Genomic DNA, 14,807 nt, shown 5'->3' with positions numbered 1-14,807 from the left:
ACTTCCCCAAAAGTGCTAATTCAGGTGCCCCAGGTGGTATTGGCCAGGGAGGTATGGCCTGCAATAGGGAGGGACTCCTGAATCATGAACCTCCTGGTAATTCCTGTTTGACTATCAGGCTCAGGAATAGAAGGGTGACAGGACAGCCATGGAGGCCAGAAAAAATTTATGGGCCCAGAGCCCACGTATGCAGTCTTATACCGGTTACCCTTGCCTTTTGTTCCTTTGCAGAGAGCCAGGATGAAAAGTTCCCCAAGTTTGTGGTTGTTAACCAGAGACAGGGAAATGGACCAGGACTCTCTGGCATACAGATCAGAATTTTTGTTGCAAGAAGAGCAGGTTTTAATTCAAGTATGAAGTCTTGGTCCAGATAATAGTCTGCATCAGTGTCAGCTACTTCTCTTCCTTGTCAATTTAATTTGAAGGTCTCCAGTGTTTGCATGGGACCAGACATCAGGTGAAAATAATCACAATAAAAACCAATTTATTTGCATAACTTGGCCTGATTATTTATGTAAGTGCAGCAAGAATGGTGATTGACCATATAAGCTCTTTTATAAAAGAGCTTTGCTGGAACTTTTCATTAGGAATCTCAGATTGAGCTCTTAAATATCTACCTACAAGACTAGGAATCTAAGCCAAGGAATCACCATCAGATTTCACCTGCAATACCATTCCATTCAAAGGGTTAGTGGTATAGCTAATGTTTCTAATTGTGTCCTGTCATAAGGAGAAAATTTTCTTACTAAACTTAGGTAAATAAATAACTATTTGCCATGAAAAATATACCCCAAGTTTCTGAATTCTGGAGGAGGAGATAGCATGTTTCATTTTTTTTCACAAAGGTGTACTTTACCAAATTATTTTAAGTCATAAAAATTATAATCACCTTCAGTTTATTAAGTCCCATGTTATCAATTCTTGGTCTGCTTGAATCTGGATTATTCCATCCAGATTTTCTGGGAATTCCAACCCAGTTCAACTTTTATGGTCTTAAAGTTATCAGAAACATGTACTTTACAATGTCCTTTCCATGAATTTCCTTGGAGATGAAGCACGTTTGCAGGAACACTTTTGCAAAAGCATCAGAGTAAAACAATTCTCTATTAATGAAAAAAGACTTAAAAATGTCCATGGTTAAAGGTCTCATAAGAGTGCGTAATAATGGAAATGACAAGGAAATTGGTTATTTTTGTATTATACAGCAGTTCAAGATATTTGGAATTATGACTGATAATATTATATCAGCACATACCGTATTTCTAGGAATTTCATAGAATTTTTAGAACACTTACATACCTATATAAATATAACATGAAGAAGGCTTACTATTAGTTTTTATTTGACAATGCTTTCCATGTAATATGTCAAATAAGCCTCATTAATTCAACATCTTCCCTTTTATAAGGAGAAAGAACACATCTTTTCTATTTTTCCAGGGGCCATCTGGAATTAGTTCATGGTCAGAAAGACTTCATTTGGAATTTGATTTTTAGGAAGTTTGTCAAAAATATTAAAGATTTTAAAACACATGGTCAAGTAGGATCATAGGTCATTGTGCAACAATACTTGGTTATCCATTTAACCGTAGTGACATTAAAGACTCTGAAGGCAAATACAGAAAGTTAAATAGTTGTAAAATAACCTTAGTTTCTTTAACGGTGAAGTCTTAGTTTTCTTAAAGTGGTCAAAGATCTGATAAAAACAACATGAAACACAGGAAATTATTTTGACAAGATACATATCTTTGTTTTCAGGCAGATTACTTAAAAAGATAAAGAAAATTGTCATAATCTCTTATCAAGAGCAGACCAATAGCCAAGAAAGCTGTCCTTTTAACAAAGAGAAAGCCAAATTCTAATTTTTCATCAGTTTACTTTTGATACTAAAACTCATTAACCTAAATTCATTCCAATTTTAGCTAGTCATAACCACTTAAAATTATTTTCCACAATTCTTTGTGGCTTTAGTTATACATATGAGAATTTTAAACCCTGAAGCGCTTTAATTTTTAGTGAAAATAAAGAAGTAAACAATTATGAGCTGTTTCTTGCTTTAGCATTCTGTGAATTGTCAGACTTATACTTTTTGTAATTTCTGAAAACATAAGCATTCCCATCAATTTCTTATAACACAAAATATGTTTATTTATAGACTCAAATATCTTTAGTTCATCTGTAAAAGGAAGCCCAAAGTGGGTAGAGCTATGCTCAGTAATTAATGTTTCAGCATTTTATCTTATTTGGAAATGATCTAGATATTTAGTGACTATCCATCATTTAATTTAACTTTACAAAATTTTTAGTTTCAGGTTTTCAAAAAGATTTGGTGAAACTTTAAAAACTCATCTAAAAACCTGTTAGTTAAAACTTGCCTGTGTTTAAGTTCACTTCTTCTTAACAATTATGTTGAGATCACTTACAAAATTTCATCATACCAAGTTATTTTTCTTCAAGACAGGTTTTGGAGAGATAACTTATTTGAGTAGTAAACCTCTGTAGAATAAAAATTATATTATGCATTATAGTCAGTGTTGATAACTCTAATGATATGTCTATTTTAATTAAACCAACAAACTTAAATTAGATTTTTGCCACATTACATGAACCTAAAAAGCAGTTGGCTTAGTTTCTGTTATATTTCTGAGAAATCTAGGAATATAAGTACTTAATTTTAATTCAAACAAATGTGTAATTTTCTTTAAACCAATTAAATAGGAGTCTTTTACAAATTAATTTTAGCAATACCATTTGGAGGTAGAAAAATACAACACATCTACAACATACATTATATTTAAACATACACAAACATACAGATATAACAGGGACCTTACCATATAGCTTCAAAATTACTGCCATGAATCAGGTGCAATAATACACAATTCACTAGTTATAAAAGAAGTTATAGTAATTCTTTGCTGGTAGATGGAATGTTAAGGTTACCTGCTCGTATCACTAAAGCTTTTTGAGGACAAGACATCTCCTCATTTGAGTTGATAATTGAAGAACTTGTACAGAACTTTTGAGGACACTTTTCCCCCACTGCTCCAGTTGATTACACATGAAACATTGACTCTGGGGCTATTGTTTGATGGCTGACCCCTAGGAGGGTGTGATGTGGGGTTCCCAGGTATTATTTTTGGTGTCTGGCCTTGGAGCTGTTGTAGCTGTAAGGCCAAAGTCTTGGCAGACTTTTTTCTGCAGTCTTGTTCCAGAGTCCTTTCAAAGTGCTCAGCTATGGTCATGAACACAGTCTGATGGTCTCCTACCCTATTTTCTGCCTTTTTACCAATCTACAATTCTCAGGAGATAATCCATTTACAAAAAGGGTAGCTGAAGCAATTGGGTGACCTCATTTATCATATAGAACCCAGAATACCATGGAAAGAGAACTTCCAGATGGACTTTAAAGTCTGCCACAGATTCATCTTTCTTTTGTTTCCATGTTTGAATAATAGACCAGTCAATACAGACAGGAAAAATGCTAGGAATGTCTTCTTAAAAGATAAGTTGCTATTTTGCAAGCTGTTTCTGGTCTATGAGGAGAACATGTTAAAGCCTGAGGATCGTGGATACCACCTTGGGGTTATTCCATCCTGTTTCCTGCATCCATTTTCAGGCTTCAGCAGGCCCAACCAACATATGCACAAGCCAATGAAGAACTCTCAGTCTTTGGTCATAGGCCCCAATAATGACTCTAAATTCTTAGAAAACTTTTGGGGATCTGGCCTGTTTAGGAAATTCTTTTAACTATGGCCCTTAGTTTGGTATGACCAAACTGCAGAAGATACCTGAGAAGAATTTCCAGCAACTTCAGGTGGTTTTATTTTAAAAGGTAGTGTTTTAATGGTATCTCTAGAGTAGCAATAAAAGAAATTCAGATAGTAGATTAATAGAATATGAGTACTCAGGTAAAGAAGGATAGAGGAGAGTGGTAGGGGTCACATCAGTTTTATTGTATTTTGTTTTAGGTACCTCTTGTGCCTTTTTCATTAGCCTTTTGCAACAGATTTTTTTAATGAAGCAATTTGGAATCTTGAAGCATTTTTGGAAGCTTTCACTTACTGATTAAAACAGGTATCCATCCAGTTCTGTTTAATTTAGGGAACCCTTGCTTTCTAGTATACTTCTTAAATGAACAATCTTGTTTAGTTGTAATATTCCTTATAATGGCCATTGTAATTCTAGGTTATCTTTAAGAAGATTTTGCCATTTTTGTAGCTATTTATAGTTTACAAGACTATAGTTCTTACCCAAGATAAGCAGGTGTGCCATAAGGTGACACACTTCACTTTTTAGAATTTAAGGATTCCCCCACCTTTTTTTTAGTTAAGCCTTTGAGTCTATCAAAGCCAAACTAATTCCTAAAGGGAATGTGCCACTGGTTTGGGATTGTGTTGTGTTTTATAGTGTACCTCATTGCCCAGAAAGTTTCTTGAGGTTGGTAATAACCTAGTGTCAGTCTAATCCACTTCACCAACATGGCCCACAGACATGTCTGAGTTAGGTGGTGAGTACGTGAACAGCTTGAAGTGCTCGACCTGGGCCCACCAATTTTTGCAGCTTTTTGATTGCTGAGATCAATCACTATTAACAATAACTTTTATAAAAAACAAGACAGACAGACACATGCACCTTAATATATCAGCAGTAATCAAGAAATGTTGCTGCATCCTGGCCCTAACTGTACCACCAACAGTGCCCACCATGGAACCTTGTACTGGGGAAAGGCTTGAACCAGCAGACTTCAACAAATTACCACAGACTGGGAGCTCCACTAAGTGGGGGAACTACAAACTGCCACTAACAGTTCTCACATGGATCTTGGGGCAGAGTCAAGGGTTGGGGGTTTCAACCAGTTAATGAGAATTGCAGGCTACCAGCAGCTCTTAACTTGGAACTGGCTGGAAAGTCACTTAGATCAGCATCGTGGTGAAAAGAGAGTGAAGCTCAGACTCAAGAGGAACCTACCCATGGTTTACAGAAATGGCAGGAAGGACTAATTCAAAAGGGTTATTAGTAGGTACCATATCTGTGTTTCTTGTCCTCACATGCTTTCAGAAGTTTGCTTCAGGTCCCATCGATGCTGCTGTATGTGTTTAGAACAAAATTCAACAGAGTAAATTTAAAGGTGAGGTTGGCTGCATTTAGCAATTCATGAATCAGGCAGCATCCCATCGAACAAATAGAAAGGAGCTTTGACAAACTGTGCCAAATGGGAGACTTACAGGCAGAGGGGGACAGAGACCAGGAAATAATGGATTACCTTAACTTTCTCTTGAGGTGGAAAGGGTCTATCAGGTGGGTTACTTCACTGCTGCTGACCAGGAAATTCCAGATTGACTGCTTTAAGATTACATTCCTGGGAGGGTTGAAACTGCAGTTAGGTTAGGTATTAAATCTTGGTTTGTTGACATAGGGCTTAGCACAAGGGCCTCCATTTTGGACATACCTCTTAACTGTTTTTAGTTGGGGTTAATATTCATAATGCTAAAATGAAGATTTTTGTGTATACCTTTTTGGTGAGTGTATGGTTTTTTGTTAATATGCTAATTAACCCCTGAAACATTCGTTGTCAGTTAATAAACCAATTTATATTAAGAAATACCAGTAATCTATTAATTCTCTATCCCTTATGCTCATCTAGTTAATGACAGGGGGAATGTAATGAGTTTTGTTTTAGTAGGCAATTAAATTACTGGCAGATAACCTTGAACTTGTGGAGGATATATTCTGTGCTTTGTTAGAGTGGGTCTCTTTCAGTTTTACCCCTTGTCTTAGTCCTGGGACATAGTGTTTGAAAAAAAGACATGGCCTTTCTGAGTTTAATCATAAGCACAAGGTGCTTTACCAAGCCTCTCTAATTCTGTAGAACTCTAAACTCAGTCTCTCTGGTAACAAGCCAACAAGCTGCTGTACTCTCTTCTAAGTTCTTTCAGCCTTGTCAGCTATTATTTCAGAGCCTTGCCTGTTCACGTGCAGTTCCAAAGTTATTTGCTCTGTGGATTTCACTTTCTTTTCACTATTTCCTCCTCTAAATTTCCAGCTGCTCCTGCAATCCTAAACTCCATCTCCAGATTCTTTGTGCTGATAAAGACTATGGCTTTCTGCTTGAGTTCTTGATGGGCCTACCTGTCTGGACTAGAGAGTACCTTCAGGGGAGAAACGTAACTTGATTGTAATACAGTGTGGTTCCCTTCTTTCAAAGGTTGAATCCTCTACAGTTTCTTTCCTTCTTATGGTCACTGATCTCTGGTCCCTTCAAACAGTTGTTTTTTGCTGTTTTGTCCAGAGTTTATAATCATTATATAATCGTCAGGCAGGTAAATCTGCTATTCAAAGCGGAACCTCTTGAGAATTGAGGAAAAAAAGTCTAAAAAGCACAAATTACGTTTTGTGAAGATTGAAAAGAGGTTATATATAGTTGCAACAGGGAAGGGTATGAAAGATTTCATGGAAGAGATTGGTAGTCCCTGTGAACTACAAGAGGTGGTTGGGAGGGACTTCGATATCTGAGATAGTGGTCTCCCACTGTATTCCAAAAGGAGGGAACAAATGGAGTCGGTAGGAATGTACAGGTTACACTTAGAGGAACACTTAGCACTCATATAACTAGTTGGTTACTTCCAAGGGACTACGTGAAAAGATGACTGGAAAGTGGATTCTAATAATATTGTAGAAGTACTTAAATGCCAGGATAGGCAATTCAAATTAATTTTGTATACAGTGGAAACTTAAGTTTTTGATTTGGACAATAAGTTTGGGAGTTGAACTTCAGGGAGATTAAATCTAGCAGCATGGTGAAGGGCAGATTGGAGTAAGAAAGAAGGCAGAAAGATTAGTTAGGACAGTATTATAGTAGTTTGGGAGAGAATAAAAAAGGGTGAAAATTGGTGGTGATATGTAGAAAAAGAACTGCAAAATGCAGGAGATGAATGAGATGGGTGGAAACTGAGCAGGTGGAAAAATGGTGGCTTATTGGTACAAGTTGTTACTATTTCATCTGTGTATGTATTTCTTAATAAGTGAGGATAACAATAAAGGCTATACCACCTTTGCAGGAAATTGAGCTCCCAGCTCCTGAGTATTTCTTAGAGTTTTTCTATATTGTTTCTTATTCTTAACTAATAAGCTAACATGTATGTTAACACTCATCACATTACTGGATCATATTTATATTGACGTTTCTGTTCTCAGTATAATTTAACTATCAACACAATCGTATGTGTTTTGAAAAGGAGGAATCACTGTAAAATTGTTTGTTATTGGTACACTAATCATTTGTTGATTGACTAGTCCAGCCTGCCATTGTAAAGCTCTTTTGCTTACAAGGTAGATAAGGGGTTTATGGTTAAGAATACATACCACTAGAGGGATCTTATTGGAGTCCTAGACTAGTAACCATAACGTGTGACCAGAACTTCATCCACAACAATTTGTGCATCTTCACTTCAATGAGAGCTACTTTGAGCTACTTCCCATATATTCTCTTTTGTGTATATCCCATATTTTTCCACTATCCAAATTACCTCCTAACCCTTTTTACTATTATAGTTATAAATGTTTCACAGAATGCTATATTGTGAAACAGTGCTCTGCTTTTTCTATAAACAATGACATTTCTGAAGCTATAAGAGTCTATGTAAAGAGCCTAGATTGAAGAACCCAATTAGATGTCATATATTTGTTATTTTTAAGTGTCCATATGCTTACAGGAGTGTTGTCATAAAGATGGAAGTTTCATTAGAAGAACGGGTGTTGTTAGCATCTATTCTTGGGAATTAATGACAGCCCTCACGGTTGCACTCATCACTAGTATTCTTCATACTGAATTTATAAGGTCAATTTGAGAATCCTCTTGTGCTTTTTTTTTTAGTTGAATAAATGATTTTGTTAAAGACTAAAAATTGCTGACTGTCTTTCCAATGATGTGTATTGTTTTCACAATACATAGTAATCTCCCAAATTTAACTCAGAAAAAGATGTCCTCAGAAAGTTAGAGTTTTAAAGAGATTGTTTCAAATAAGATATCTCATCAGTAGTATATTTATTTGATATTATATTGATCATTAATTTTCTAAACATTTTTAATATTAACTTTTTTTTCAGCCAAAGGTTAATGTTAAAATCCTGGAAAAACAATTGTTTCTTACAGGGCTGATCCCTTGTCCAACATGGTTCTTACCTTCAGTACCAAAGAAGATGCAGTTGCCTTTGCAGAAAAAAATGGTATGTTTGGTCTGTTTTCATTTTGCTTTGACAAATAAGATCAAGGTATCAAGATATGATTACGTTTTTAACCCTAAAACTTTTCAGGGATATAGAATTTGAGTTAAAAGACATCTTTCAATGTATATAATATGGCTTTTTTTTAGATTTTTTTTTTTTTACAGCATCAGAACACCCCCATCAGAACACAAATAGATAAAGTGCCCATGTAACATGTAAAAGCCAAACTCCTCTAGTTTGAAGTAGAAGCAGGAACTGAAACTACTTGTCTAACTCCTACCATGTTTATGAATCCCTCTGCAAAATCACTAACATTTGGTTTTTAAACTCAAATTGACATCCCATAAGGCAGCCTATCCCAGTTTTGACCACTGTGTTATTCCACCTAATAACTATTTTCAAATCATTAAAAAACTATCATTATTATATTTCCTGTATAATTTCATGTATGTCTAAATGTCTCCATTCACTACTTTCCTAGATATGGTGGGTCTAACACCAAGCATAATCTCAACTCTACAATTAAATTAATACAGACTAAGAGTATACTAGCTTTTGAAGTAGCATACTAAAATTATTAGTTTATGTTGCTCTTACTGTCAACAAAAATGCTTTTTTTTTCTCATTTTCTTCTATTAAGCTATGCAACATAATAGTGAAAGAGGCTTAAACAGAGAGAATGAAGACTTGTGCTTAAGTCTAGAAAATTGATTGAAATAGTGAAGTAACAAAGACACTTACCACCAGAAGAACACAGAGACAAAACACAGTTAATTTGAGTGCTGAGAAGTCTTTATTTAGGCAGAGTACATACTCCAAGAAAGGGGAGAATGGGCATCCTCAGAGAGGAGGCATGCTTAAGGGCTTTGGATTCTATGTTTTAAGGCTTTTAAGAATAGGGCAGAGGACCGTTGGGGATGTAGGCTTGATATGTGGTCTCATGATGTCTCTCTCCAGGGAGAGACATTATGTCACCATCTGTAGTCTGTCCTCTAGATATTCTGTGAGATAAACCTAACACAAAGGATTTCTTCATCCTGTTCTTCTGCAAGATAGTGTTTACCCTCAAGCAGTGAGAACATATCATTTAGGACTTCTTGTGCTGCCCCAAGACAAGTTAGTTATTGGCTGATTACCATAAAATATCTTAGGAATCTTACCTCTTAACTCCCTGGTTTTTAAAATGGAATCTTAGCCTTAAGATGGAATCCCTTCTATTATACTATTTATATCTTGGCATTTTTCGTCACAGGCAGGAAAACTTAATCATGATGCTTGTCCCATGTCCCTGCCCTACCTTACTATGGACAGTTGAAATTGTGAGGATTAAATGAGTTAATAAAAGTGCTTAGAACATGGTTAAATAAGTATATAATAAATATAAGTTAACATTATTTTATTAGCAGACTTTTAAAATTGTTTAAAAAATATTTTTAAGTGTAATTCCTTATTAACACTTTCTTGGCAATTTCCAAATTTCTTAAATACAGAATTGTTCTCAAATTGGTCTTGAAAACACTATTTGACTTAACATTGCTCTCTTCTTGAGTGTAATGTAGCTTATCAAAACAGTTCTGTTAATGATGGACAAACCTTACAGCTTACCATATTTCACATCTGATTCCTTAAAAATTATTTGAGGTATCTAATGTGTATTTAACAGCAGGAAATCTGATTACGCTGTTAAATCTCTGGTTTGTATCTAAGTGGTTACAAGGACTGTACCACAACCATTGGCATGCAGATTGCACGTGTGAACTAGCCACTGCTGCCCAGGTGCTTTTCCAATCTAATTACTATCTCCCCTGGAAAGAAAATTGAAGAATATTATCAAAGACAGTAGTATAATTTGAAAAAGCTTAATGGATAGTCAGTCCCTTATAAAACTAGGCTAACAATAGAACAGGAATTTTAACCTATAAGGTAGCAGGAATTATATACCTTTCTTAGTTACTCTTTGTCTCCCAGTACCTAGCACAAAACTTTCTAAAATATAATCCTTTACTCAAGATTTGAAGCCACTCTCATTTCCTGGGAAAGTCCTCACTGATTGCTTGTGATCTACCTCATTTAATATTAGCATTATATGTCTTTAAAAGATCAGTACTATTTCTATTATAGCTGTCGTGGCAGCCAACTCTAAACAAACACCATTGAAGTGGTATGGAATCCTGGGGTGGAAAATCTTTTCAAAATTGCCCAGCATTCCTCCATTCTGATTTGCCTCTTTTGGGTAAGTGGGTAGTGATGGGGGCATACAAATGGATCCCCTTTCCACCACACATAACATCATTTTGCTGTAAGCTAGGGTTATTGAAGGTTGGGTGAACCAATGTTTGTTCATTCCATCCACTTCACAGGACACCCTGAGCAAGTCATGTTTCAATATACTTAGCCTTTGATCAACATGTTTCATCATTGAAATAAGAAGTTGGGTTGGGTAATGCTCAAAAACTATAGACCTAAGAATGTTAAGCCCATGCACCAGCTCATGTATATCTTTAATTTCTTTACTGTCCAGCCCAGTGCGTTATTCATTACATGCTCTACAGGGGAAAATGTGTTTTTTGTTGATATAACAGTAAAATCTGGCAAAGGCTATTCATTTATGAGCATTAAATGTTTGCCTTTTAGTAATGTCTAGAACAAGGAGGTTAGGGTAAAATTGCCACACACACACACAAGAAAAGAGAGTTTGTATCCTGAGGGACTATTCTGAAGAGGAACAACCTGTCATCCTCGTTTGTTTTCTTGTTTCCCTTTTAAATTAAGTTAAAAAAAGAAAAGTCATGACCATTATTTCCCTTTGACATAAAAGATTGTGTTGCAGAAAATAAGGACAATGAGAAACAAAACTTTCAGATTCAGTTCTTCCTAGAAAACATTTTAATTTCTTCTAATTATATTTCAGACCCAGGTCGTGAGCATCATCATCATCATCAGGGCTAACATGCGTAAACACTAAGTCATGAGCTGTCAACTCTGCTAAAATGCTTTAATTTCATTAGAATTTAATCCTCAGTACAATTCTGTGAAGCAGGAACAGTTATCCCCCCTTTTATAATTCAAGGAAACTGAGGTTTTAGAGACATTAAGTAACATTAACTGATAATGTCACTTACCTATATGTGGGTGACCAAGTTTTATTTGAACATAGTCATAATCATTCACTTATGTTTTGTCTATAACTGCTTTTCAGCTATGTAGTAGAATTCAGTAGTTTTAATAGAGATCATCTGGCCCCCAAAGACTAAAAATATTCTCTATTTGGACATATACAGACAATATTTACAGGCAATATTTACTGACCCCTGGTCTAAATCATTATATACAGAGAGCAGAGATCCTTTCTTCTCTGACATTTTTATAAATCCAAAATGCTCTTTATTCAAATATCTTGAAGGATCTATGCTTAATAGGAGATACACTCCTAAAGTAATAATTCAAAGTTCTTCACAGTATAAGCACTAATCTAGCTTTATCTTGCTATGACCCAATTCTGCTTTTCTTCCCTTACCACCTAACCTGCTATATGTGTTTTTCTGTCTACAGCCTTACTCATGCTGTTCCCTTTCTCATCCTTACCCCTGTCTATGGACTCCAACATAATCTTCAAAATATGTTTTAAATGTTATCTCTTTCCTGATTCCTTTTCTTATTTTCTCTCTCCCACTTTTGTAGTCCACCCCAATTGGATGAACTCTTTCTTTTAACTTCCACAGTAATTTGAACAAATTACTCAGTTATTCAAAGAGCTGCCTTACAGCTCTGATTGTATGGTTTTGTATTTTGCTTTTATTTGATTTTTTTTGTATTCTTTTCTCTCAGAAATATGTTGAGCACCCTGTCGTACGGCAGCACTGGTGGCTAGGTTCTGGAGATCAATAGTTAAATAAGGCATAGTCCTGTACTCAAGCTGTACTATTTTATCCTTCCTACTATATTGTAAGCACCTGCCAGAGAAAACACCCAGTCCCATTCATCTTCATTTTATAATGTGCTCAGTAATTATTGGTGAACTTGATCAGTACATTTAGTGATGTTACAAATTAGTCTTCATATCATGTTTTAAACTTTTCCTTTAAATTGCTTTAATTTGGCTACTTGTTCCATCTTTCAGAAGAACTGTTAATTCCCTCTAATTAGAAACCTGAAGAAAATTATGAAATGATTAACAATTTCTTATATCCTAGAGTGTTTATAAATATACAACTGACAAGTATTTTTCTGTCAAGTTAATTGGGAGCTTATCTTGAATTTATTAAGGCTTAGCACCCTGAAGTTTATTCCATTGTACTTAAGATGATCATTTCATTACGTTAAAGTTGTTTCCAAGCTGTAAGTTATTTGTTCTAAGCATTTTTTTTTATACTGAAAAGTTACTAAGTATACCTAGAGAAGTTACTGAAGCAAGACCAAGTTCAGTCACATAGCTCCTAAACAATAGGGCCCAAGTTTCTAGATTCCAACTCCACTTCTGTGATACTATGCTGCAAGATTTTAAAAATTAATCATTAGATCTGCACTGTTCAATAATGGTAGCTGCATGTGGCTAGGTAGCACTTGAAATATATCTAGTTCAAATTGAGGTGTACTGTAAGTATAAAATAAATACTGAATTTCAAAGACTTAGTATAAAAAACACAAAATAGCTCTAATATTTATTTTGGTTACATATTAAAATAATTTGGGTATATAAAGGGCTAGGAAAATATTAAAATTAATTTCACCTGTTTCTTTTTAGTCATTTTTTTATGTGGCAACTAGAAATTTAAAATAATATGTATGGTTCACATGTTTCTGTTGGACAGCACTGATCTGTAGTACTTACTAATACAAGATATACATCATATACGATTTTAAGTGTGTCATTAATATATATTCTGTAGTGAATATGTGAAATAGGAAAACCGTATCCAACTTTGAAAAGTTCACATTTTATACTTAAGCCCAGTTCTATTCTTCACTTACCCAGAATGAATTAAGAATAACTAAATGAGAAACTCTTACATATAATAATGAAATAAAATAGCTAAAAGAGACCTGTATTATATGATAAAAACCCCTGTTAGTCACATATTTTCAATTCCTGAACCAAATAAAGTATTGTACAGGTCCATTTTTTTCATTTAAGAATGCCTGCATATCTGAGATAATATTCTTCCCACTGTTAATAATTCCTGCCGCCACCACCCCTCCCTCTGCTGTTTTTTCGCTTAGGTCTCTTTCGTGACCATACTTCACTCCTGTGGAAGGCTGGTTCTGTGAAACTGGGGAATGAGAAGGAAGAAAAGACTGAATGCCCTCCCATGGCTTCTTTTTCCCACTGCTCCCTACTTCCACTCCCCTAACTCTTACTTTTCTCTCCCCCGACATAACACACAAAGTAAAGAAAATATAAATGCCCCTGTGTCTTCTGGCTTTAAACCTAGGGCCTCATCCTAAAGGTCTCCCTTGGAGTTTTGTATATTCCCAAGGAACTCTTCAAAGATACTCTTTTTCTCTTTTTACAAAGAAAGGTTATCTGGGGTTTCCTCTGAAATGTAGATGAACCTTACTTTAGTTCTTTGTGTACTAAAAAGACCCATCCTTCTCACCCATGTGGCTTTTGTCTTTCCTTGTGTTTCCTGATGGGGTCGAAGGGTAGATAGAAGAAGCTGCTTCATGGAGTGAGGAGGTGGAAGATAGCTCTGGAAAATTTCAATGGTAGAAGGCTAGGATCTACTACCATTTACATGCTAATGAAACCAGAAATAGCTTTTTTTCCCCTTTTGATCTGATTTTAAACTTTGTGCCTTTCCTGTGGTAGGTCATTTTACCCCCCTGTGTTTTTCTCATTGTTGTTAGCTGTAAAAACTCTTTGAAATTCTCAAAATAGAGGAGGATTTCTTTCAGGAATAGGAGGAGAGGATAAGCTGTGTAACTGCATTCTGCTTATAGTGGGTCTATTAGGGAGGAAAACCCTCCTCTGCAGTAATAGAAGGCAGAAGCAGAGACAGACGCAGGCAGGTCAGGCCTAGATCCAATAAAATAAACAGACAATTGGAGTTGTAGCCTAGGACTTAGAATTATCCCAAAAGTGGACACCAGCAAGGTCTGGACTTCCCACATAACTTAAACCTTTAATGAGTGTCTGAAACTCACATCCATATGTCTGTTAAAAGACAACTTAGGTATGGATCATGACCCATACAGATATAAATGCTTGTTAAGGATTTATTTTACTTGTGATACAAAGTAGGAAAGATGAAATAAAAATGGCGTCAACTTCTGCAAGGGATTTTAGGTTGGAGCCAAGCTGGGAGGCCATTAAGGAGGTGGGTCTTATGCACATCCGCACTAGAGGAACCATGAGCTTTGAACTGAGCCAAATGCAGATATTCCAAGGACTCAGCTCTAACACCTACAACTGGCTATAGTGAGAGACTGCTTAGAGATGGTCTTAGCAACCAATTATGTTCAGTCCGGATTATTTTCTGCCTCCAACATCCATCACATATCTTTGTAAATCACATATACAAGTATGCCTTTCTGTCTTTAAAAAAATCCTCAACTTTTGTTCCCTAGTGCGGCACAATT

At 35.6% G+C, this 14,807-nt stretch overlaps 1 protein-coding gene across 2 annotated transcripts in view; it reads left to right on the top strand.

Moving 5' to 3' along the window:
- The window catches only part of NDUFS4 (NADH:ubiquinone oxidoreductase subunit S4), a 108,673-nt gene that overhangs the window by 81,816 nt on the left and 12,050 nt on the right, over positions 1-14,807 (top strand). For both annotated transcript variants that reach the window (XM_037022089.2, XM_037022090.2), the window contains exon 4: positions 8,155-8,228. In XM_037022089.2, coding sequence (XP_036877984.1) covers positions 8,155-8,228 — 74 coding nt within the window. The remainder of the gene's footprint in view (positions 1-8,154; positions 8,229-14,807) is intronic.

This window comes from Manis javanica, chromosome 1 (assembly GCF_040802235.1).
Source record: "Manis javanica isolate MJ-LG chromosome 1, MJ_LKY, whole genome shotgun sequence".
NCBI lineage: Eukaryota > Metazoa > Chordata > Mammalia > Pholidota > Manidae > Manis > Manis javanica.
Note: the sequence above shows the minus strand (reverse complement) of the source record. Positions and strands in the feature narration are given on the sequence as shown.